Genomic DNA, 26,696 nt, shown 5'->3' on the forward strand with positions numbered 1-26,696 from the left:
AATCTGCTAATCGAATTTCTTATTACTGTCTTCTTAAGTTCATTAAGTGCTCCTGAAAGTTTCTAAAGTTGACATTTCTAGAGTTTAATAACCTTATTTTTTACTATTGATCACGTATTTTAGTATATGATACTGCCAAGAAAATCCAGACCATTCTCACATCTGACAACATTTGGTCGTCTCCTTAAATCCTACTAGACTTGATAGGATTTAAGCGTATACTTAAAAGGTAATGCACTGCTGAATGAGGGCCTTTGTATCTGACATTTTTCTGTCCATGCTACCTTTGCTGAGATAACCAAAGGGCACTGATTTATTATTAGAGCTAAACAGGAAAATCATTCTCATTCAAAAAGCTTGTAAACTTTTTTTTTTCTGAATTGATGGTGATTTCCCAATTTTGTTTATTTTTCCATGAACTTTCAATAGTAGAAGCATGTAATTAAATTTTTGTTTCTGCACAGTTATATACTGTGTGAATTAGGCACAATGTACTAATAAGCAATAGCAACAGTTCTGGTACTGTCTCTGCCAAAGCAGGTAGGATGGCATCCAACCAAGTTCTTGGGCTGTAAGGCCAAATTACACATCAAAATTACAGATGTATTGACATGACTTAAATAGGATTACTCACTCAAGGAAATTTACACAAGGGTCTAAGGAGTATATCCAGCTTCCAGTGGGTAAGGAGCCTGCATTCTCATTTGGCTCTAGGCCTTGAGCACTTGCATAACATTGCTTGTGTAACTTATCCTGCCAAAAATGAAACCGGCATCAACATGGTTACTCATTCCAGAAAAATTGTGCCTGTGGACAAGTGATGACAGTCAGGGATCCTGCTTTCTTTTGTAACACACTGAAAACTTTTGTTTTCACTGGTGATTGAAGCTCTTTAGCCAGTATTACCATTGCAATCCCTATTGATAATTTCTGTACCACTGAGTTGTTTTTGTTGGGTTTTTTGTCACTTCTGGATTCTTTATTTGACTCATTGCTATTATTTGGTTTTCCTTTTTTTTTTAGGGAGAAGGCCAGCAAAAACGAAGGACAAAAAAAAGAAGAAAAAGAATTTGATGGAAAGGGCTCAGAAGCAGCACAGCATCTTTTTAGCAACAGATAAAACAAGCCAGTAAAGACTTGGTTTTCCTTAATGTATTTTTTTGCAAAGTGCACAAAAGCTGCTATATGCTCCTGCTCATGGATGCACTAAATTCAGCTGCTTTGACAGTATTGGTGGCAAATAGCTTGTGAAAATAAAGCCCACAAGCTTGTTTGTTTTATTTATATATTTTTTATTTTATTTTTTCCTCTCATTTTTGACCTGAAGACTTCAAGGTCAGGAGTGCACTGAGTTGGATCAGTGGAAGTGGTCCTGAAGTGCATCAACGATATTGTTCTTAGTGCCTGGTCAACATGTTGACAAGGAAAGAAACCTACACAGCACCAGTAGGTGGACTTGTGCATATTTAAATAAATAGGGGGAAAAAAGGAAGTCTTGGAGGTGTAGGTACAATTGCATTTATGGCCTTTGTTTCCTATATTTGTATATTTCAAGAGTAAATGGGTATGACTTACCTACTTAGTGTTAATGTACATTGTTCTCACACCTGTTACGTTGACACAGTCGTGTAATAAAACTGCTTTAAGACAACGTGCTGCAGGATTCACTGCTTAGACTCACTCAAGCACAACAGGCTCTGTGTGTACATATTACTCTGTCTACATATAAATGAGCATATTTACTGTACATCTATGCATTTTTATGTATAATACTTTATACATGTTTAAAGGTATGTCCTGTTCGTTCTAGTAATGTACTTTAAATAATCCAGTAAATGTTTACTTTTTGCTTCGTTTTAACTATCTTATGTTCCTCAATAGTTACAAACTGGATTTTTTTTCTCCTTTGCAAAGCACACTCATTTCCAGAACTACCTTGCACGGACTCTCACATTGCAGTGTCAGCTCTGAAGTGTACTTGCCACATTGCCAGACTAGTACTGCACAAATTCTTTCTACTATTCAGTATTTCTGCCTCAGCCCCCATGTATTTTGTCTCAGAAAAAGAAGTTAAATGTTTTTTAAGGTGAGGCACAACGATGATAGAAGTTTTGAGTGTCAGGAGAGAAATTACTTGTAAAGTTCTTGGTATCTAAGACTGTGTAGTTTGGGTGTTTTTGTTTTGGTTTGGTTTTTTTCCAATGTAATGCAGTGTTTTATTTCAGTTAGTCCCAATGCAATCAGATAAGAAAACAAATAATTTTTCTCCCTGAATAAAAGAGAAACAAAATAAGGGTCATGTAAGGTCAACTATTCAAAAGTATAGAAAACACCAATTCCCCAGTATTGCCAATTATTTGTAGAAATTTAACAAATTTATTTTGCAGCTGTTGTTTGCTTTGGGTTATTTTTTGGGGAAGGAGAGGTAGAGAAAATTTTCTGTGTAGGACATCAAAATGGCACATGTTATGTAATTTGGTAATCTAGCATTATTGGGCTATTATTCAAGATGATTTTTGGATACCTGACAGGGAAAGCCTACACTAAAATGGGTGTCACTTAAGAGAAATTATTTCACTCTTAGACCTAAAACTTGTGTATGACCTACACAAAAAAATGAAGCAGCAAAATGGATGGCAGACCTCCACAAGCCTCTTTTGACATATACTTTAGAAAAATCCTACAAATTGCAGTTTTAGTTTTATGGGTTATATGCTTTTCAAATAAACTAGGGAAATAAAGCATCTGTAAGCACAAATATATCTGTATTTAGTAATGACAAGTGTTACTATCAAAATGTACATATGTTAGATACATATGAATGTTCCATCAAACTGCTTGTGGACTTCCACTCAACCATGAGGTTTTCACTGTATGTTCATATTTACCTAGAACATAATAATGTTACAGACAGTAAGATTATTCTAATCCTGGGATGCTCTTTTGGACATAAAATTCTCACTTCAAAAAAAAAAAAAAAAAGAAATGAGAACTGTAGCTGTCTGTTTGTTTATTGATTATCAAATTTGGCTGTAAGCGCAGTTAATGCCCTCATACAAGCCTTTCAGTAGTGGTTACAAATATTGTATTAGGCATGTCATAGAAAGAATGCTACAAAATACAATAAAATGGTGTCACAAACTCCTGAGTAAAATATTTTTGGTCCTTTTTAATTCAGATACCATATTATTTTGGAATTTCATGCATGTAGAAAAATTGCAGAAGGTGGGGAGATACAGATTTGCTTCCAGTGGAGTAAAAAAATGTGAGGGTTTTCCATACAACTGTTTTGTTTGAGAAGATCCTGAGCATTAGATGTACATTGATTTCTCCTGTCCCGGTTACCCTCACACTAAGAGCTTTCTTGGGAGTGTAGAATGAAAAAAGTTATCCCTAAGTGGCCCTCTGTAGTTCCTCCTTTGTCCTGGACATCCTGCCTTTGCATGGTGGACCCTGTCAGTGTGTTCATAGCACTGGGGTTTTGGAGGATCACACTTTGGAGGTTGGAAAGGACTGTTCCTTGGACATTAAGAAAAAGCTTTGCACTGAGAAGGCATTTGGTCACAGGCTCTTCAGGGAAGTGGTCATGGCACCAAGCCTGTCAGAATTCAAGGAGTGTCTGGACAGTGCTCTTAATAATATGGTTTAGTCTCAGGTACTCCTGTGAGGAGCAGGGATTGGACTCAGTGATCCATATGGGTCTTTTCCATCTTGAGATGTCTTTGATTTTATGAATCTATGACCTTGAGACATCAGCTAGTCAAAATGTTTGCTTGAAACAGGGCTACCTAGAAATTATCTTCAGATACTGTTTCTTGATAAAGTGAAGATCAGGTTTTTAAAGCTAGATAGTGTAACAGTGGCCTGTGCCCACTGTACCTCTTATTTCCTTTAAACTTGATCAGAAGTGGACTTACAAAGATCGTAGTTCTTTTCTGATAAGCAGCTGACCCAAAAGGGTACAAATGCCACCTTGCCCCCCCTTCATAGCTGTTACTGCTTTTTGAATCTGTTTCTCTCAAACAGCAGAAGGTTTCAGTGCAGTGTAACTTTTGTGTTCACAAGGCTTTTATGCTCTAGTGTAATGATTCACTATTGGAAATTTATTTTAAACTACAAAAGATTCAAATTAGGAGGACAAAGAACTTTATATGCTGTAGTCATTGTTTTTAAAATGCTGTTATGTTGCTATGACAAGTAAAAAGTGCTTTTTCAAAACAATACATTATTTTATATCTTGTTCGTGTGTCCCAGAAAAGACAATTGCATAGTTCACTATGTATTTAGGATCTTTCTATTCTCAGTTTGCCTTAGTTTATCCTGGCCTCCTAATATCTATCTCTAAATTGAAACAAAACAAAACCAAACAAAACAAAACAGAAAAAGAAAAAGGAAAAAAAATCTAAAAAACACCCCAGGTGCATGTTTAAAGCAATTATTTTGTGGCTGACTGGTCTTTATTGCATCTCAGCTACTCTTGTCAGTGAGAAATTATTGTTATATGATGTCTCTTTGTTTTTTTCCTGGGTGAAAAAAACAATTGCATTCCACATTATGGTAATGCAAACCTTCCATGTTACGAATGTCAGTCAAAGGAAATTGTTCTCTTACACCTGTATGCTCAATGTAAAGATGCCAGCAAAAGAATATTGAATAGTTATAGAGCTTACATGATGTGTCTTCATTTATCAGTGTGAGTCACAGAAAACTGCAGAGCAGGGAAAAAAAGGTAGATTTTCATCCATGTTAGCTAAAAAAAAACCAAAGATCAATTACGTGCCATGTTAACTATTTTAAACAAAAATGTTGCTAAAATCCTGATTGAAGCCTCTGAAAATGAGAAGACAGATCTTTTCCGGACAGATTAAAATCAAATTCAGTACTTCAGCTTTTCTATGCTGATGAAATAGAATATAGAATAAAAATAAGCAGATATTTCCAGAAAAAGTGCCGTGCTTTTTTAAGTGGGTGATGTTACTGAAGGCTGATGCTACCACTTACCAGAGGGTATGATAGTTTTGAATTCAAGCTTTCTCTCTTCACTAACAAAATGTATTTGTCTTTTGACACCAGTTCACTTTCACGTCCAATGGTGTAAGCCAGCATGAATTCCAGTAAGCTCTAGACTGAAGTTATTTTGGACTGACACCAAGAAGAACAAAATGTACCCTTCTGAAAGTGTAACCCAGAAACCACTGTCAGCTTTTTGTTTAGTTCTTTACCGAAAGCTCTGTGCTGAACCTGGCTTCGTTTCTTTTATGAGAAGCCTCAGCCTCAGGACTGAGGAAAGGACATTAACTTTAGGAAGTATTAGAGCAGCTGATCCGCAGGATATCTGGGGGAAGAGCAGCTCAGTATTTGGAGTGCAGTTCCTCTCAGAAGTGAAAAACTGTAAGAAAAGAGTGACTAGAGAGAGCTTCTGAAGTAAGCCCAGCCTTTAGTCCATTGCCAAACTCTTCCAGACTTCAACTGATTTTTTTTAATGCAAACTAGTTCTGTTTATGGCTAATAAACATATGTCTTCAACCTCAGTGAAGCTGTATACTTACTTAAAGAGCCAGTAATATATCTGTGGCTGTGCCAGCTGCAAAAGTGCTCCCAGCCTCCTTGTTTTCAAATAGTGTCTTCAGTGACACTCATGTAACACTTGATTTTAATTGGGCAATACTGATGGAGCTAACTAACAGTTTATAGACCACAAATGAATAAACACTAAAATTAGGCTGGTTTGTTCTACTCCTGTGATTTTTCAAAGTAGAAATTCAGATCAAGAAAGCAGACAGTAGCTGTTAGAAGATATGTCTTGACTTGCAACTGTTTCTTAGCTTCCCTTCAGACTTTAAGGGAGCTTTATGAGAAAAATAAGAGTTTGGGATTGTTTGGTTTTATTTTTTTCCCCGACATCTTTATTTTTTAAAATTTTATTTATTATTTTTATTTTATTTTTAACTCTTTTTTTTTTTTGTCAGAAACTGCAGTGAGACTTTCTGTTTGCTTTCTGTTTCTGAGTGGACTTGGTTCCATCTACAGAAGCTAAGGACCACAACTGCAATGGCGGTCCTGATATTTGCACCAGAATTCTCTCAGTCTTTTGTTTAATTGTCTTGTGGTAGGTACATGAAAAGTCTCAGGGACATGGAATGCAGCCACAGGATTTGTCTGTCATGGCCTGGTGTTCTCCTTTTGGCCTCATGCTCCTTGTTGTGCTATAGCCTGGCTTCAGCAGGAGCAGTGAACAGTTTTTCTGCCATAAATGTCTTCCAGTCTGCATATTCTCTTGACTAGGGAATGTGATTTCTAACTCTAAGGCTGATCCTAGTAATTTATTTTGTGGTCATATATTTTCTCTCTGGAGAGAATTAAAGAGAAATTCAAGGACTAACGGTCTATAAACACATGATGAAAGGCATGTATGTAACCTCTCACAGCTATAATCACACATGAACAGGTAAGTGCATAGGTAATTATAATGACCATCCCTGATCCAGTGATTGCAGATGCTTAAGGGAGTATGAGATGAATGGACAGCAGATAATGGCTCAGGTATTACACAGTATTGCCCATTGATACTGTTGGAGACAGAATATTAAACTATTGGTTTGACTTGTTAGAGCTTCTCTTTTAGGCTTTTCTGGAAAAATATGTTGTGTTTGCTGTTCTACTAAAATAGTTTAGATAATGGGTTTTCTGCCCTTTATTTGGTTCATAATGGATTTATAAATTCAAATTAGTTTAATTTCAGTTCAATGGGATAATTTAAAATCAAAGTCTTTGATCAGTTCTCTTGGGACTGTTGATGAAGGCAGTCAGTGATCTTAGCAGGGAAAGTAAAAGGTCTTTATCCCCTAAAGGTATATTTGACTTTGAACTAAAACTGTGACAGTTAATGACAAGGTGATAGCTTGTAGAAACTTGGCAACAGGAAGAAAGATATAGAATGAATATTTTTCATTCTTAATTTTACATGCAGTAATGATAAATATGTGTGAAGGTTGAATGATAGCAATTTAAAGATCTATAGTGAGAGGAACAAAATTGGGTTAATTCTGTATGTAACTAACTGCAATTCTGCAGTGCTGATTATTTGAATGAGGGAATATATCTTCATTTCTAATCTAATTTTGAGTTTATTTTTTTCTTTCATGATAACAGTGCGGCACAAGAACTTGGGGGTTTTGCCTACTCTTTCTTCCTCTCCCTTCCTGCTCCCTGGTGCTCCCTGGTGCTCTGTCTGCCATCATTCAAAGGATTCCCACAAGCCCAAAGCTGCAGATGCTTTGCAATATGCAGCTGACTTGGATATGTTTTGGCATGTATTTTCAAGTGACACAGCCACACACTCTGAAGAAAATCCAGATGTTATTCTGAGAGAGAAAGTAGGTAGCACATGCATTCTAGATAAGTATATTAATTATTATTCTTTCCCTGGTCAGTTTCATTCTTTTAGGTGTGATGCAAGAAAGAGCAGATATATTTTCCGGGAAGCCTCCAAATCCACTTAGAAAAGTAAAGATTTTTTTACCATACTAGAATTGAAAAATATTGGTGTAGTTTTAAGCAAAATGCTACTATTGTTGTGCTGAATAGACAGAGGAGATGGAGAACTCAGCTCCACAACATAACGTCATGCCACAAATAACCTGAGCATAAAATTATTTTTGCCCTATTAAAATGGCAAATAACTGATAAAAATATTGTTGAATGTTTCTTGCGCAAATAAAGATCATTTAAGGCTCATGGACTCTTTGCTAACAATGAAGAAAATATGTGCATTTCAGCCTGGACTACTGTACCACCAAGGCATTATTCAAGACCAGTCTTGAATCCTAGGATTGATTTTTTAAGATCTGGAATAGGACTTGAAACAGAGCAGGCCAATTTTCATTCTTTAGTGCAATATCATGGAATCGTAAAATGGTTTGAGTTGGAAGGAATATTAAAAATCATCTAGATCTTTAGAAATAAACTCTCCAACGGGTTTGATAGGCTAGAAAGTCAGCATTTTATTCAGTATTGTGTGTGCATGAGGATAGCTCCACCTAATATACACAAAACTTTCAAAACTTTTCATTATTTATAAATTTTAACAAACAAATTATTGTTCATTGGCTATAACTTACATAATTTGCTTCATTAATTAGTATTGTGTCTTCTATTGGTTATTGATTTCTCACTTCTCATGTTAATTATCCACCCAGACTGGGTTTCAGGACAATTGCTGAATTGTCCTAGTTTCTTTTTTAATCTCAGGGCTCTGAAAAATGTCCTTGTGGACCATGAATTCTGCATTTCTTGTGCCAAATTTCAGCAATACAGCTCTCTCCAAAGTCTTTGTTAACCTCTTTCTAGATCCTGGAGCATATCAAGGTTGATTACAACTGCTTTAGTAAATCTTAGAGTTTCATTAATTTTCCCAAACTGTGTTCCCACAATAGCAGCTTATCATAAACCTTGCTAATTGCTGGCTACAGAGGGATGTGACAGAGTGGATAATTGCACTGCTTATTATTATTTAAAGCAATTAACTAGAAAGTTAATAAAAACAATTAATTATAAAAGTTATTAGAAAAATTATATCATTTACTGTGCTATGTATGGTACAAAACTAAGCATTAATCATGGCAAGGATGAAACGCTATTGTATTAAGGTTAAAAGAATTTTCCAAGGTCTTCCCCCACTGCTGCATAGATGCCTTTTTAAAGAAATACAGCTTGTTCTGTAACATCCTGAACGACTAGGTGTGCATATGGCCAGAAAGAAGATCAGTGCACAGTTGGCAGTTTTTAGTTCTTGTATAAATGTGTCTTTACAGTCGAGAAAGCATGGCTGAGGACTGAGTCACAAGCCTTCTCTGACTTAACTGTGGTAACCAGATGCTTTGGAGTTCCCACCCACCTACTCCACAGATTCCAGGGATCATCAGGATTAAGGAAACTTCACTCTTGAGCCATGCAGGACCCATTCTGGCAGTCACTGTCACACCACAGCACCTGAGCTGGAACCAAGGCCCCTCCATGGCTGCACACCCCACACTCACAGTCACACTGACCAGCTGGACCCTGTGTTGCTCAGAACAGAACATAAGATGTGAAGATCCTTTAAATAATTTAATCATGGTGGAACAATTAAATAACAAAATAGCAGCTTGAGCTGGTGCCTCCCAGAAGGGACCTTGAACAAAGACACCCCTGGGCTTTTATACCCTCACATCCAAGTCCACAAAAACCTGGGGGTCTGCTGAGTCTCTGAGTGTTACCCTGGCCATGCTGCAGTCCCCATGGCATTTGTTGTGTAAAGGGTCAGCAGTTCTTGGCCTCTTGTCTGGGACAGTCATCACACAGAGCTCAACCTGCAGCTGGCACTGACGCACCCCGAGCTACCGGCATGCGCTGCTCCTCAGAATTGTCACCAGCCCTGTCCCCAGCTGTGCTCGCTGAGATCCATGTGTGTCACTGCAATGAAATGCATCTGTGTTCAGCAGTTTATAAATGACAGCACCTCAGAATCAAATGCATCCATGTAGGGTACTGCTACACTGCATCAGTCTTCAGGGTGGAACTGACATCTAAGTGCAGGCGCTTTGTTAGATTTTGCAGCTGAATTTGTAGATCCTGCTGAGGTGAAGCTATCAGACACCACTTTGTTCACTGTGATGGTGAGTTCCCAGAAGGCACAGAGAAACTGTAGTGAATTATGAGTTTGAGCAGGCACAAATCTGTAAAAATAGTCTCCTCTGGTGTCCTGAAATATTATCCCATTTTTTTTTTGAGAAAATTCATAATGGTAGTCAGTCAGATGCAGAGAAAGATAAAACCAGACATAGTCCAAAATTTTCATCCCAAGCTGAAGAATGGTATCATCTTAAGGTAGCAAGAATCCTACCCTTAACCCTCTTGGAAATTATCAGATGTAATCAGAAGCGCAGTCTCACAAGCACTGTTACTCAGTGAAGTCTCTCCATGGGGAGATATTATTTAACTTTTGACCCTCAGACAAAGCACATGCAAAATGTGTGTTTTACCTATATCTTTAACAACTGTTTAACAGCAGCAGTAAGACATGTTGTGGTATTTGCATTGAACTAAAAAATGGCAGTTGCACAGGACAGATCTTGAGAGGAAAGGAGGATATCTCACAGGCTATGGCCAGCTGTGTCTGTAGGGTTGCTCAGTTATATGCCATACAGGGAAGCATATGACACATTTAGATAATTAGCTGGAGATTAGACGCCTGGATGAATGTGGGAAATATTTTATTTGTAAATGTGAACACCATGATTTTATTTTTAAAACCAGGCCTTATAGATGAGCTCTCCTTTACTGCTCATTTGGTGTGTGTAGGTAAACCTGTTGCCTTCTTGGGGAATAAGTCCTTTTTCCTGACTTCATGAAAAGGAATAATTGTGAGGGCAGTTTTTCGTTAGTGGGTGACAACAAGAACTCAAAAACTAGTATAAGCTTAATAAGCCCCTGGCTTTCTGAAAGTCTCCACATTTTTTCCCAAAAGTATAATTTTAACAAATCCTGGATTTCAGGATCATGGGAGAGATAGAAAGCATCTGTGCAAAGATGAACTTCTCATTAGCATTGGAGGCCATCGGCTTGGGCTCAATTCCTTACATATTCAAAAGCATTTCAATGCCAATTATGCAAATTGCTGCTTAGAAGGCTGAGAGCTTCATAATTGTTACTTAGCTTTTTAAAGAAAATGCCAGGTTTTTAATTTTTGTGCTTTTTTTGTTTGGAAAAAAAAGGAAGAAAATACTATTTCTAGCTGGAGTTCTTTATTACAATTAATGATTCAAAGATACATGATTGCAAATTTCTAACAGAATTAAGGTAAGATTGATATCTGTTAATCGGCAAAAGTAATTTTTAAATAAACCCTCCAAATGTAAATGTCTAGTTTATATTGATAACAAGCTCAAAGGATTATTTTGATGAGAAATATTTGGCAATGTGAAGCATAAGAGTATGACATAAATATCAGAGCTGGTAACAATTCAGTGCTGTTTTCACAATATTTTGTCAAAAGTTACCATTTTATTATTCAGCACATACTAATTTATTCTGAATTTATTGTTGGCATGTTAGTGGACATAAGTTGCAGGTTTTAGGTTTCAGAGGGATGTAGTGACCTGTGTGAGGAGACCATGAACTACACTGTGATGTTCACAGCTTCTTCCAGCTGACTCTGAAAGAAGTGGTGTCAACAATGGTAAAACCCACCTGTGATCAAAACTCTAGTTTAACCCAGAAGCCTTTGGTTGTTGCCATTCAAAAATAATTTAGAAGGACATCTGCAACTTGTGGGGACCAGAGTGCACTCTTGGAGCAGGAGATACTCTGTGTTGAAGGGGGTATGGACACAGTAGGTCGTGTGAGCACCTCAGACTGGTGCAGGTACCTGTGAGGAACTGTGCCTCATCATCTCATTGCATGGATCTTGTTGGATTTAATATAATCCAGAGAAGAAGGAAGGAAAATAGTGCCTAGGAACAGAGTGGAGTAGGGGTTTTTATGAAGGATTTTGAAGGATATTTTTTTTGTGTGTGTGTGTGTGTGTTCTTTTTCTCAGCAGCAGATTTGGTAAGCAGATATTTGTGTTCATTGGCACTCCAGCAAAATTCCCCAAATCTGTACTTTGCCCATAACCATGCAGGTTGAAATAGACTGGTAGAATTGATAGGCCTGAGGTCCCAATTTTACCAGCAAAATTCTTTTTTCTGTATGCATTTGTTTTTCAATATTCCTGAAAATTATTTTTCAAATTTGTTGAGTTCTCGTGGGAAATGCTGAAGGCAGCCTACAAAGAAAAACTAGCACCCATCAGATAAAAAGTGATTCATAAACCTCTGGCTTGTGGAATTGTGCCAGCCTGGGAGAGTTTTCAGGATTGGTCCTGATGTTCATGGTCTCCTACTTAGGATCAAAGAAACAGAGATATATATCAAAAAGTTTGTAGCAGTAGAAAAAAAGGCATGTTGAGCTAACATATGATGCTATAGAGAATAGTGGAAGACTGTTTTAGTCATATTTCAAATAAGCCCAGCTACAGTTTTAATTTCAAAACTCTCCATACCCTCAGATGCTTGACCTGACAAATAGAGCCAAGATGAGGGAAATACTGACAACACTCAGATTAGAGAAGTAATAAAAAGGTCCTGAACAGATTAGGACTTTAGACAAGACAACCTTATTTTTTTTCAGTCTGAAAAAAAGCCATAAAGCTACCCTTATAAGGAGGCAGTAAAGGAAATTAACTGTGTTGGTTTTGTTGGCAGCTTAACATTTATTTTGGTTGTTTGCTTCCTTGAAATTTTATCTGAGGTTTTGTGCAAATATTTCCAGGTCATTTATTGTCTAAAAGGATGCATTTGGCAAGAGTTTTGAAGAAACCAATGAGTTCCAATCTTTGATTAGAAATGGAAAAATAACATTTAAAAAGAAAATAATGAAACTACTTCTAATAAGGAGCTTATTTGGTGTTTCCTTTTCTTTATCTCAAAATTTGTGTCAGCTGGTAGTTAGTAATATTTTTTGTAGAGTTTAATGGCAGCCTAGAACAGAAACAGATGCTTCATTTCACAAAAATTGAAGTTTTTAAATCCTCCTGTGTTACAAGATCTCTGATGATACTCTTCTATCTCTTTGGTAAGATTAAATTCAATTCCACTTAACTATAAACCTGTTTTTAAGGGTGCCTTGGCTGAACATGCAGTCCTTGAGGCACATGCCTTAGCAGAGCCAGTGCAAACCATGGCTCCTGCTGTCCACAAGACAGTGCTTGAAGACACGAGGTGGTGCTGCAGGTTTGCTGGCTCAACGAGCAGGAACTACTGTAACTTGTCCCAGCTGTGTGGCATTGTAGTGCTAATCCTCTGCTCCAGAATCAGTCACTCAGGTTAGTGTTGAGTCCAGTGTTCTGCATGGAAATGTGTTTGCACAGAGCTGGAGTTCAGCCCATCAGTCTGTGTTGGAAAGCAGTCAGAGTAGAGGGAAATGCGTAAGGGAAAGTGTTTTTCCCATCAAGAAGATTTTCACATTTTGGTTTCTTCCTCAGATTCGTGGGTCAGATTTTGCAAAAAGACAAAAACAAAACAAAAAACAAAACAAAACAAAAAAAGGAGCCAAAAGATTCACGTGTCTGTGCCCCAAGAGCTGTTCTCTCCTTGCTCACTAGACATCTATGTATACATCACCTTGACTAACAAGTTTATTCTTATAAAAAAATAGTGATAAGAGAGGAATTTCTCTTGATGTTAAGAAATAGTAACAGCACACAACTAGTGGTGCAGCCATCCTTCTGCTTTCTGCTACTTCTTTAGGGAGCCCTCTGGAAATCCTGAGCCTTTGAGGGAGAGACACATGTTTAGCTCCAGCTGGAGAATTGTCAGAGAATGCCATATCTACATAGCACATTTTTGTCATGACCTTAAAAAGACAAAGGAATTTGTCCCCAAAGCTAAAACAAATTAAATGGTCAGTGGCAGAAATACCTTCATGAGAAAAAGCCAAAGCTCTGGCCATGCTGCTGTCTGCCCAGACTACAATAAATTGGAGTTCATCTGTCCATGTTTGTGAAGAGGACGCGGGTGGTCATTGAAGTGTTGCAGACTTTTAATAACTGAGCCTCTATCTCTCTCTTCCATGAGATCTGGGAAGGTCAGGACTTACCAAAACAACCATGCCTATTTAATCAGACTGCAGTTTGAGCATCACTGCTGCATATGCTGTGAAGGAGGACTTTGGCCAACCTGAAAGTGCCCTGTTCACTTCCCTTTTGCATGAGACACAAAATTGTGCTCTTCTGGTTATCAGCTGCAATACTTAGAAAAGCTGTGATTTTTACTTAAGATTAATGATACATGTTCAAGCAGCTGTCAAATTTGAAGAATTTAATATTTTCAAAATCTTCGGTTTCTGTATGAAATCCTCAGTCATGGCTCATGGTGCTTGCTTTCCTGAATTTTCCCTGACTTGCTATCTGGTCATAAAATTCTCCTACCCCTGTCCTTTAATTCAGGTTCTCTGCACAAAATAAAAAATTCAGACATTACACAAGAAAAATGTTTATAATAGTAGAAGATACCAAGACTTTAACTAAAACAATAGGAAAGATGTATTAGTTCAAAGATGCATTAATAAATGCAATATTAAATAAAGCTGAACCTTCAAGAGATAAATATTTAAATCAAGCCAGAGATGGCTCAAATTGTATAATGATTTGAGGAAGCATGGAGTGTTGAACAGAATTCTGCAATGTGAATGGTAAAATTTGCATTAAACTTTATGCAGATTTCTCTGTATCATAAAGCTGAATAGAAATCAAAAAAGATGTTTTGCTTTGTTATGTAAACTGGAAAACAACACAGAACTCAGAGGGCTTGACTGACTCTTGTTTGCCCTCCATGCCTGTAACAAGTGTTGCCAAGAGAATAGCAGCACTTCATTTCTTTCTAGTCTGTCCAGACCCTTGTGGATAAGACAATTGTGAAAAAAAGCCACCCCAGAAGAGGAGGGCAACAACATTCCAAAACTCTGAGCAGAAACATTTTCATCCTTGTTAACATGAAAACTATGCCCAGAATGTTCTTCAGCTTATTATCATCATTTCCTTTAGAAACTACAGAACTACAACCCATATGAAGAAGAGACCTCTTGCCCAGAGAAGGCCTGTCAAGTCTTCAAAGAAAACAGAGAAGGGAACACAGGCTTAATGTCCATCCCTGCAGAAGGCCGTGGAGTGTTTAGGGACTTCTGTGGATCATATTATTGAAGAGGGGCATGGTGCAGATAGAGCAGCAGCAAAGAGTTGTGTTGGAGCCCCTTCTGTTACAGATGTCAAATATTGTCTTCAAGAAGTGTGGAAATAGTTCCTTTTTAAAAACAGTCTTTTTCACAACATTCTCTCTTATTGTCATCAAGAGACAGAGATAAGGACTATTTCAAATGCATCACCTCCTAAAATTTCCTGAAAACCCCTTTGTCTGTTCTCCTTATTTTAATTTTTAACATTTATTTAATTGTCACTCTTTCGTTTCAAGAGTAATATGTCAGTTTTTTATTAATGCATAAAATTATATTTCTGAAAGAGTTGTTTGAAAAGATTAATATTTTATTATTATTTTTTAGTTTGAACAAGAAGATTCCCATTCAGCATGTTCCTTACTCACAGTGGTTTTTGTTTAGGTAGGAATAAAAATCCTTAGAGCATTTTTTGGTTGCCTGAGATTTCTTCTTCCTTAGTCTCAAGTCTTATGAAAAAATACTACTGCATTAATCTATCATCCAAGGCTCTTAATTAGAAATGGATTAAATTTTAATAATGTTATCATCTACACATTAATGAAGATATAGTGATTATAACTCTTCTGCACACTGTGATTCATGCACTTGTGGGAGCTTGCTGAGGGGCACAGCTTACCAACCTTTCTTATCCTGGAATATCATCAAGGTTGCCTAAATCTTCTGGTCAGTGGTTTGGGAAGCCTTTGGGCTCTAATGCCAGCTCTGAGTTGCTCTTGAGGTGTCCCACTGTTAGATCAAGTCCTGTCCAGTTAAATTTCAGTTTACCAGACCTGCTTTTCTATCATCATACACTTTCTAATCATCATACACTTTTCTGGATGGGCTGCTGTCCAGCTTCACTACACCAATTTGCTGTTTTCCACAGGAAGACATCAGGATTCTCAGCACTCTGGAAAAGATTACTATTAATTTTTCATACTTAGTCAAAAGCTTTGTCCCATCTGTAATCTCTAAACAGCCTGTCACTCTTCAGCAGGGTATAATAGAACACTAACAGGGACTATGTTCAGGTGTGATTTCTTGCTAACAGCTTAACAGTTTTGCATTAGAAGTTTAACAGATTAATTTTCACTAAGAACCCACATCACACAAACCTTCAAAAGTAGCAAGATCAAAATAAGCACTTTTTGAAAATAAGGCAGTTGATCAAAATTGACCACTGCTTCCTTTGAGAGTAATCAAATGAAAATTTGTGGGTAAAAGGCATCCTCTGGAGGCAGCAAGGTTGCTTGATATTTTAAATTAAAATCTATCTATTAATAAAGAATTTGAATTAATTATGCCTAAATTTGTATTATATAAAAAGCCCTTCATTTTTGAGTAATAATGAGGAAAGAACACTTTATTGCTTGTTCATCACCTTATAAAAATATAGTAAAGACAGCAGCTGTATGTGCCAAAGGTAGTTTGGACTTCAGAATTTTTGTGAATTCAGATTCAGTTTATGCACAAAATAAAGCACAATTTCTACTTCCCTCATATTAAACATTACTTATCAAATCAAGTCCTGTTTGACAGAGAAAATTTGTCTGCATTTTAAATAGAGATGAGTGATTTTTCTGTCATAGCCTTTAGTTAAAAAACAGTGTCTCATTTACAAAACAAATCTGGCACAGAAGAGTCAGATCTGTTAAATCCAGAAAAATTCTGAAAGAAATCTTACCAGATTTTGGAGTTTTGCATGAATAGAATGCATACATATAGAATATAAAATAAAAGAAAAAAATCTAGGAAACCGCCTCTGAGGATTTTTTCCCAAGAAACTAAAATGCATAATGATGTGCTGATTTCCCCGTCCCCCATCCCCACTCCTGTGGATTAGAGTAAGAGCATTTTTAAGAAGAAGGAGACTGACCCTTCAGATTTATCTCTGAAAAATATCATAACAGTATTATGTGTGTATGCATGTATTTTATTTTAATATTCTTATGCCGAATTAGAAATTCTGAGTTACTAGGGGAAGCCGTTCTCTTGGCACTTCCATCTCGGCCCGAGCCAAGCATAAGAGTTACTGCATAGATGTTGTGCAGCTCTTTTGTTTTCCATTAGTTTTCCGGGGATAGTTTTAAGAAACATTCTGATTTGAAAACAAGATCCTTTTCCGATGGGATGGCCCTGCAGGGTGGGAATGACAGACTCGAATCTCGGGAGCGCCCGGCGGCGGAGCGCGAGTGCCGCCCTGAGGCCGCGGCTGCTGCTGCTGTTCCCAGTTCTTTTTCTTCTTTTTCTTCTTTTTCTTCTTTTTCTTCTTTTTCTTCTTTTTCTTCTTTTTCTTCTTTTTCTTCTTTTTCTTCTTTTTCTTCTTTCTTCTTCTTCTTCTTCTTCTTCTTTTTCTTTTTCTTCTTCTTCTTCTTCTTTTTCTTCTTTTCTTCTTCTTCTTCTTCTTCTTCTTCTTCTTCTTCTTCTTCTTCTTCTTCTTCTTCTTTTTCTTTTTCTTTTTCTTCTTCTTCTTCTTCTTCTTCTTCTTCTTCTTCTTCTTCTTCTTCTTCTTCTTCTTCTTCTTATTCTTTCTTCGTCTTTGTCTTCTTCTTCTTCTTCTTCTTCTTCTTCTTCTGGGCTGTCCTGTTGCGCGCATCTCTCAAGAGGACACAGATTTATGGAGGCCTTCCCACCCCTCAGGACCTTTGTGTTTGCTTTGTGTGAGTGATGCAAAAAGGTTGTGGTTTTTAAACTTTTCATGTCTCTCCATCTTATCAGGCACAGAGTAAGACAGTCCTGCAATTTAGTGCTTCTGCAGGCTGGGCAAAAGGGCCTTTACAGCAATTTAAGGCAACATACACAGGTTCATAATTTTTTAGTGAAATGTAAAATACTTCACATCAGAAGAAAAATAATTATCTTCCAGAAACTCTGGCTCCCTGATTTTCAAACTCTTGCTTCCAAACTTATTAGCACAACAGAAACATCAAAGTGACAAGACATCTGCTGCGAGTTCCTCACAATCCACATTTACAAGTATCTCTCTGCACCCCACCTAAGTTAATAAAAATTTAATATGTTTAATGTTGAACCTTGTTTCTAAATTATATTTCCATTCTTAGTTGAATAATGTAAAATATGTGTGGAAATACTTCTACAAAACTGATGATAAATAGCTGATAATACACATCTATAAGAAAATCTAAATCATAAAACTGTTCAAGCTGGAAAATACCTTTAAGGTCATTGAGTTAAACAATATACCTGACGCTGCCAAATCCACCATTAAACCATGCCCTAAGTGCCTCATCTACACTAAGCCATGTCCCTAAAAGTTGCATCTACATGTGGTTCTTTACAAAGGAAGAATGTAATCCTGAAAGGATGTTATATTTCACACGAGGATATTTTTCATACTCTGTGTGATTAATACTTTTTATACTCCTGCAGAAAAACCCAGGAAATTTTAATTGAGCAATATTTCACTATTGAAGCATTTTTTGTTTTCTATGTCTGAATGAGGCCATATATCCTCCTACATTATAATACCTATTTTGTAGAGACTGTGAATTCTTTTAATTGAAAAAGTCATGAGATCAGTAAATAGATTTAATTATTTTTCAAAAAAATATAGACATTTAGACTTGTTGTAGGTCTCTTCCAGCTGAAATAGCATATTCTATTCTATTCTATTCTATTCTATTCTATTCTATTCTATTCTATTCTATTCTATTCTGTTCTGTTCTTACTGAACCAAGCTGAATATTCTTTGCAAGATAAACTGGTTTAATGTTAAGGAATATGGTACTTAATATGCTTTTTAAAATTTAATTTTGCTACTTAATATTTTATTGCCTGATTTACATGGGAAAGAAAGCCCTACAGCTAAAACCGATATGTTTGCAAAAATCAAATATAAATTAATTATAGCATAGTTTCCTTTCTTTAACTGTTCAGCTTTGAGGGTTTAACATAAGTTGCCATCATGCCTAAAGAAATATTTCTTATACTTCTTCCAGAGTATCTGGGGTCTCACATTTGCCAGATATGTATTTAAAGAAGAGAAGCATAATATACCAGTTAGAAGTGCTGGTGAGAACATTTACTTTACAGTTCTACTGTTTTTATCACTAGTTACTCTCAGCTGGCCATTAATTTTTAGTTATGTGACAGTACTAGAAATCTTTTACATTTCCAAGATTAAAATGGACTGAAAGATTTAAAATTTTCATTTGCAAAAGCAGGGACATAGGCTTATGAACAGAATCAAAGAACCATAGTTGAGATTGGAAGGGATGTCTGGAGATCCTCTAACAAAACCACCTGCTTAAAATATGGTCAGCTAGACCAGAGTGCCCAAGACTTAGTCCAGCCAGGTTCTGAGTATTTAAAAACATCTACAATATCTCTATTGGATCAGGTTCTTAAAAGTGTTCAAGAACAATTACAATGAAAAAAAAAAAAAAAAACAACCCAAAACCCAAAAACCTTACCCTTTTTTTTAAGTCTAAATGGAATTTATTTATTTCTGTTTGTTCTTGCTGTTTCTTGTTCTTTCACTACATACCCCTCAAGATTCTGGCTACGTAATTTTTAGTCCCTCTTATTGGATGTTTATGTATATTTACAAGATCCTTCTGAGCCTTCTCTTCTACAGGCTAAACAGTACAAGCTCTCTCAGCCTTTCCTTGTACAACAGATACTTCATAGGATCATAGAATATCCTGATAGTCATAGGATCATAGAATATCCTGAGTTTGAAGGGACACAAAAAGATATCAAATCCAACCCCTGGCCTACACAGGACAACTCCCCCAAATCACATATTTATATTCCTATGAATGTCCTTTCACTGGACTCACACCTTTATGTTCATTTGCTCCTTTGCAGGGAAGGCCAGTGCTCAGGACATGCCTCGAGAGTGCTGGTTAGAAGGACAGAGTCACCTCTGGCAATCACTTGTTGATTCTTTTCCTGAGATAGAACATGATGCTGTTGACATCCTTTGGTTCAAAGGTATGTTACTGACTCATGTTCAACAAGTTTACCAGCCTAACTAAAGTCAAGACAAAAAACATCCATTGCTATCCTCTTGTCTATAGAAACATTCTTTGTGGAAAGGTGTCAGGTTGGTCAAGCATGATTTTCACTTCATAAACCCATGTTAACTTCTTCCGTTTATGTCCTTAAAATGTTTGGCAGCAGTTGTAGGGTTTATTTGCTCCATCACCTTCTCAGTAACTGAGGTAAGCCTGAATAAGCTATAAGATACACTTTCTCACTGTTCTTTAAGAGAGGAGTGACATTTACTTTCTTCCAGGGCTGACATGTACTTTATTCAAGTCACCAGGACCCCTATTCCATTCAGAAGTGGGTCTATGTTTCTCCTACTCATATCTTCATTTTGCTACCAATAAATTGGTAGAAGTTTTTCTCTGTGATCTTTACACAGCTCACCAGATTTAACTCTAGAAGTGTTTGTCTTGCCCAGCTCTGCATGTTCAGACTGTTTTTATATTCCTCCAGTTTCATCTGTTCTTGCTTCCACCTCTATAATTTCCTTTTATACTTGTATTTTGTCAGGATGTTCTTGTTCATCCATGCAGGACTCCTGCAAACTGCCTTTTCTTGATTTCCTGCACATGAGAATGATCCATCCTTGAGTTTGGAAGAGGTGATTCTCAAAAATCAACCAGCTCTCCTAGGCTGCTCTTCTCTCCAGGACAGTATCACATGTTATTTCTCCAAGCAGATCCCTGTAGAGGCGAAAGTCTAATCTCTTGAAGTTGAGAGTTGTGATCATAATATATTACATTGTGTAATCCTGCTCTCTACCTTGATCTTTCTCCTATGCAAACAAATATACTTGGAACAGAGTGTAGATGAATCTCATGCTGGTTACTGCATTCATATATGGTATCAAAATAATAATACTTCCTTTTTTTTTTTGGTCAGATTTGTCTGTTTTGAGACCTGTGATTCATCTATGATCCAACTACCTTACTATAACTGAGACTTCTACACTTCTTTAATTAAAAAAAAAATACATACATGTAAATTATGGATTAAGGAAAAGCCTTTTACATAATTTTTACATTCCTCTTACTTAAATATCAATTTCATTTTGAAAAGCATAACCTAAACACAGATGTAAACCAAAAAAATATTGCCTTTCTCCTTAAAGTGCTGAGTGTATTTTTGGCAGTCTGACACTAAGAACTGTCTGCAGAAGGCAGAAACTGATGCTTTTTCTTCGCTTTCTCTCCTCTTAAGTTTTACCACAACTTTGTTCATTCTGGCAACACAGGGTGAATGCACAGGTGACACGTATATACATATATATATATATATCAGAAAAACTTGTCTTCAGGGCAGGGACATTGGCTGCTCTAAGTATTTAACAATAATTGTACCATTAATGTTACACCATTAGGTGTAACAGCAAAAATGAAATTTTAATGCAGAAATGTGCTTGAGAAAATATGAAAGAGCCAGAGGAAAGTTAAATCCCTTTCTTTCCTCTCCCTTTTTCAATGTCAAGGACATATGAAAGTCAACAGGGGGGAAAAAAGTCTAGTATCAAACAATGAAAAAAGCTTTGTTTAAGGATGCTTTTTTCCTGTATTTTCCTTTTCAAAAATCCTAGGCAAAACTGAGGAGACAATATCATTCCTCCTATCCCATGCCAGAAATAATCAAAACCCAGAACCCAGGGAGATAAGGAGTTTCAGAGCACCTTGACAAGGAAATTGTTAAGAGAGTCACAGAAAATCAATGTTTTCCAGAGCTTTTCACAGAGGTGTAAAAGAACAAAAGAGATGGGAAGCAGCAGGCCAGTAACAATGTGAAAAGAAACAGAAAACCTGGTTCTAAGCAAGAGAAAATCTTTGGCAGGCATCAAGAGAAGGACAACAAACTTAAATGTTGTGACTCCAGCCAGGACAAATCAAATATTCAAAATACTCTGTCTACTTCAGGGACAAGCTTAGATATAACCTAGTGAGAGGACACTGTTCAAATCTGGAAATCCTTACAGCTATACAGTTCACGGATAATAATGTTTCCAGAGAGAAACTGTTGGAGGATGGATAGCACCAAGTCGTAAAATCAAAGGACATTTATTATCCTTCTTTTCATCATGAGAGAAAGCATTGTGAAAGATGGAAGGTCTGTTTTCTGCATATTTTGCTCCACATCTCATGTTAAGCAAAACTCTGTAGATGTACTGGCTAGCATCATCTCGAGGAACTGGACTAAGTCAGAGAAGAGCCCTTGACCCGTCTCCCCATTAGAAAGTACAGCTATGACCACCTCTTCACACTTTTTATTATTTCCTGGCGATTGATAAGATAAATGCTTGCTGTCTCAGCTGGAAGTGTGGCTGGGCAGATGAGGGATAGGCTGGACTCTGAAGTACTAACTTTGTATTAGTTAGTGACAGGTGAATGTCTCGGAGCACTGAGCCTGCAGGAGGACATGCATTGCAGGAATCAGACAGGGTCTTTCTTTCCTATGACACTGTTGGGACTACAAGGGACGAACTTCATGGGATAGCCATGGGAAATACAGTCTTATTGTAACTGCTGGAGGTGGACAGAAAGTAAGTGTCCTGCAAACTATTCGTGCTAAAGGCTAAACTTTTGTCCCAAGTCATTAGAAAAAGGAATCAAAAATCTGAAGCTCCTGTTACTCACCAGAATTATGGTATGATCCTAACAGTTTGGGAAGTGAGCCAACTCTCTCTTCCAGACTGGTCATAAAATGACAGACAGGTTGGTAGGCCACTGGGGATTGTGTTTCACCCTGCCTTGCACAGACGGTTCTCCGAGACCCCGCGGAGCAGCCCCACCATGCTCCTGTGCCAGAGCCCCCGGCGCTGTGCGGGGACAAACCCTGCTAGGGACACAAGAACACACTGCTGGAAGGCACCGGGAGAAAGACAAGTCGTGTGGTGAGGTAGGATTATTTAAGGTGGTTGTGAGAGGAACATGAGAAAATTCCAGAGCACAGGTGGCTAGAGAGCCTTCACAACGCCAGGGAAGGAAGGCACCGCTGCAGGCACAGGATCAGTGCCTTGCAGAAATTACCTCATTGCTGGAATACAGCTACTGCTGCTGTGTACTCTGCTGCTAGTACCACATTATACTGGCAAATATTTTATCAATGAGGCAGCTACATGCAGAGGTGACAGCATCCCAACCAAAGGCAGCTGAATCCATCTGCACTTGTTTTGTTTAATTTTGTCTTCAATGATTTCATTCAGCTTTGCAAGTCATTGTTTTAATGTTAAAAGTGTGTCTGGTCTTATAGAATATTATCAAACTGGGCTTTTCTTAAGACAAAAATCAGAAAGAAAAATCTCAGAATAATTTGTGAGAATAGTAGAATTTTATTTTAAACACAAGGTAAGGAAAACTGTGTTGTACCCTCTAATAATAATGAAATATATTTAAAATGTTTTAGGTTGAGTTTAATTACTGGCAACCATATTAGCTTTAGACAAAGAGATAATTAAAGACACTTGGAGTTTTGGCGTGTATAATTAGTAGTTCTGCCAGAACTATCTGTATGAGAAATGAAATAAAATATACTGAATCTTAGCTGTGGTTTCATTAAATGAATTTGGTTTGTGTATTTGCAATAAATCTTCCACAAAGTCTTCAAGGAATAACTTGCTGCTTCTTTCTTTCTTTAAAAAATAATCTGGTTTCATTTGTAACATAAAAGTGATATGCATCCTTTTAATTTCAGCTAATCTGGCAGCTGGCTCTAATTTTTGTGTTTATAGGAGTAAATGAAAAAAACACAAAATATGCTCTTCAATAGTTGTACATGGTACTAAGTGCTACTTTAGTTACATCCTGAGATTAGCACAGTTGTTTAGAGCATGGTGCTAATAACACCAAGGCTGGGGGTTTGTTCCCTGCATTCATTTAAGAGTTGGATTTGTTGATTCTTGTGGGTCCCTTCCAACTCAGATTTTTCTGTGAATTCTTGTTAGAGAAACTGATTTTACATAAAAAATATTGTACTTACAATATAACTGGAGAATTGGTGATGTTAGAGCAGACACTAAATTAACAAAAGCATAACGTGACACTTCTAGTGTTCCAGCCTCAGTGCAAATGCTGTTGATTTAATACAGCTTTTGCATGGCTGATGTAAGATTCATTTCCAGCAGTGTATTCTGACTGCTCCACGTGTGAATATTTGTGAGTCCTTGTTGGTGTGATGACTTTCAGAACTCAAATCTCCTGGTGGTCTGCTGGGATTTTCTTCAGCTCTGGTAATTTTCTCACTTTTTAAATTTTTTTTTTTTTCTCATTTGTAAAAGCCAGCAGAACTTTTCAAGGACATCTCAATTTAATGAGATATTTCTCATAGGAAATCTTTTTTCTTAGGTAATTTGTTCAACAGTGGAAAAAGCTGGAAATATCACAAGTTAAATGGAAAGCATTTTAATTTTTGTGCATTGGTTAAAGGAACAGTTACACTATTTTCCCTCTTATTTCTTCTTGCTAGTTCTAGGAGAAAATATACAAACAGGCTATTATTTTGCTACAAAGGGTTTCTTTGCTGAGTTCTGTGAATGACTTAATGCCCAAATGGGAAAAAGCACATGGTTCAGGCTCCACAAACATTGGCAGTTATAGCATTTGAAACATGAATCAGATGTCACAATGCAATGATCTTCCCCATTACACGAGTAAAAATCTGTTTTGGTGTGGTTTGATTTAGTCAGTTGGTTTTATCAATGTTAGTTATCCTTTATGCTCCCCCATTTGTCCCCTCAGAGTTGGTTTGATTCAAGTTGTTCACCCCAAAAGTTCCTGCCACTTGGCTCCCCAGTTACCTGACAATCTTCTCACCTCTCCCTGTTTTCTCCTTATTTGGTTCCATCAATCTGTATTTGTTCATACCCCTTTGGTTCTCAATCCTGTAACCACCCCCAGTTTCTATAAGAAAGTTCTGTATCAATCACCCCAGTTTAGCTTTTCTATTTGTTCCCTGACCTTGTGCCCACCCCTGTTTTATTTTATCATAGGTTGTTGTAATTGGTGTCATCCCTCTCTGGTTTACCCCCATTGGGCAAGACAGGTTTGTGCACCCCTGTCCACCCACCCCCTTTTTAAGTTGCTGTAATCTTTGATTTCTTTGGCATTTGTTCCTGCAGCCCCTCAGAGAGCACGTTTGTTCTTGCCCCGCCTGGGGAAATGAAGCCTCTTCGGGCTGGCAGCCAAGTGTCCTTCTGCCATCCCTTGCCCTCTCGGCGCAGAGCCGCCGGAGCTGCGCCACGAGCAGCGCTCAGCCCCGCCGGGCGGCGGCGCCGGCGCTGGGGCCGCTCCCGGGGCTCAGCCCGCCTGCCCGCGGCCGTGGCACCGAGACACCGCAAAAATCCATTTGTTAAAAACCAAAAGTATTGTTCTTCTCAAGCCTAATAGGAACACTAGAAAGGAGTCCATAGTTTCAAAACTTAATCCTACAATTCAAACTCATTGTCAGAATTTCATATCAGACAAGAAAGGAAATTAAATACAGATGTTGTCACTTCTCAACTTGCTTAACTAGATTTTTGATATTTCTATCAGAAATTTTTGTTGGAAAACAAATCTTACCTATTCATCCATCCACTCATTCTTCTATCCTTTCATTCATCCCAGGATGGGACTGAACAGTTGGGAAGAGGAAGTCTGCTGGTGAATGCTGGCTGAAATTTTTTTGTTAATTCCCTTTTGCCCTTAAACTGGTACTGAGAGAAAAATTGTTGAAGTTCCTGTCGAGCTCTGGTCTCTCCTCATACACATCCCTCCCTCTATCTTCCCCTTTCCTGTTGGGTCTTTGAAAATAGAGTGGTGATGCTGATGTTCAGCGTTAGGAAACAGCAAAACTTTTTCCAGATTGGACCATATTTTGAAGCAACAGTTGTTGGAGTTGTCTGTGCAGTTTCCTCACTCCCTAAACAACAGCTAATTCTTGTTGTTCCAGGCTCAGATTTACTATTGAAGTAAATGGAAATTTTTAATTAGGAAATGAAACTTTCTCCTTTTCTTACATTACAGTTATAAGCTTCCTAGAGAAAATATAAAAACAAATTTTTATGCAAGTTAAGAATTAAAGGGATCCAGTGCCTTTTAAAGCTTCTTTAATCTTTAATCTTTAGTTGATTATCAGCTGTATGTCTTACACAATCCTTTAAAAAGTATTAATCTTACAAAAGGTAAAAAGAGTTGGGAAACAATGGGGAAAAAAACACTTATGCGCAACACTGACAGCTTTGAATAGCAAGAATTGTTAAACTTCAAGTAACCAGACCATGAAGTCAACTGCAGCATCCCTAGGCTCTTTTAATTACTTTCATGAAGCAACCATATTTTTAATGCAATGTTGTGTGAACAAGACTATCATTTCTCCACATGGTCTCACAAAAAAATGACTGATTAAAGGGATCCCAGATGTACAGAATAAACTGGAGCATGCAAATACTCATTTAAAACACTTACAGAATTTTTAGAAAAGCATATTTTAGAAGACAGATAGTTCTTCCCAGAAAAGCATAAAATTTAGAATACATTTTACATTGACACAGGGGAAGAACTTTTTAGCAGTGCTGTTCACCAATGTATATTCTTTTAATAGCCTTTATGCAATAATAGTAAAAATAAATTTAGAACTAAAGAAGCAAAACACAGCAACATTTTTATCATTACTCATAAAATCACCTAAATGGTTTCAATGTTTAAGCATCTCAGTTTCCAGGGTATAATCTGTCAGCATTTGCCTTGGGATCCCAGTGTAGGTACTTTATAATAGGTACTTGAAAGAGTAAAGTCAACCCTTTTTATGCTTGTATTGGGGCGCCCTTAAAACTTACAATGGATGCTGAACCATACAGCATTTAAGCACGTTCTGGGTCTTATGTTCCTTCATAATATCAGTGAACTTTCACAGAGAGGCAGACAAACATG

At 37.3% G+C, this 26,696-nt stretch overlaps 1 protein-coding gene across 1 annotated transcript in view; it reads left to right on the top strand.

Moving 5' to 3' along the window:
* Window positions 1-3,141, top strand: part of RSPO2 (R-spondin 2) — a 98,776-nt gene extending 95,635 nt beyond the window's left edge. Inside the window, exon 5 of the mRNA XM_021546429.2 lies at window positions 1,024-3,141. Coding sequence (XP_021402104.1) covers window positions 1,024-1,133 — 110 coding nt within the window. The 3' untranslated portion in view covers window positions 1,134-3,141. The remainder of the gene's footprint in view (window positions 1-1,023) is intronic.
* Window positions 3,142-26,696: the final 23,555 nt, after the last annotated feature.

This window comes from Lonchura striata, chromosome 1 (assembly GCF_046129695.1).
Source record: "Lonchura striata isolate bLonStr1 chromosome 1, bLonStr1.mat, whole genome shotgun sequence".
In the NCBI taxonomy this organism is placed as follows: domain Eukaryota; kingdom Metazoa; phylum Chordata; class Aves; order Passeriformes; family Estrildidae; genus Lonchura; species Lonchura striata.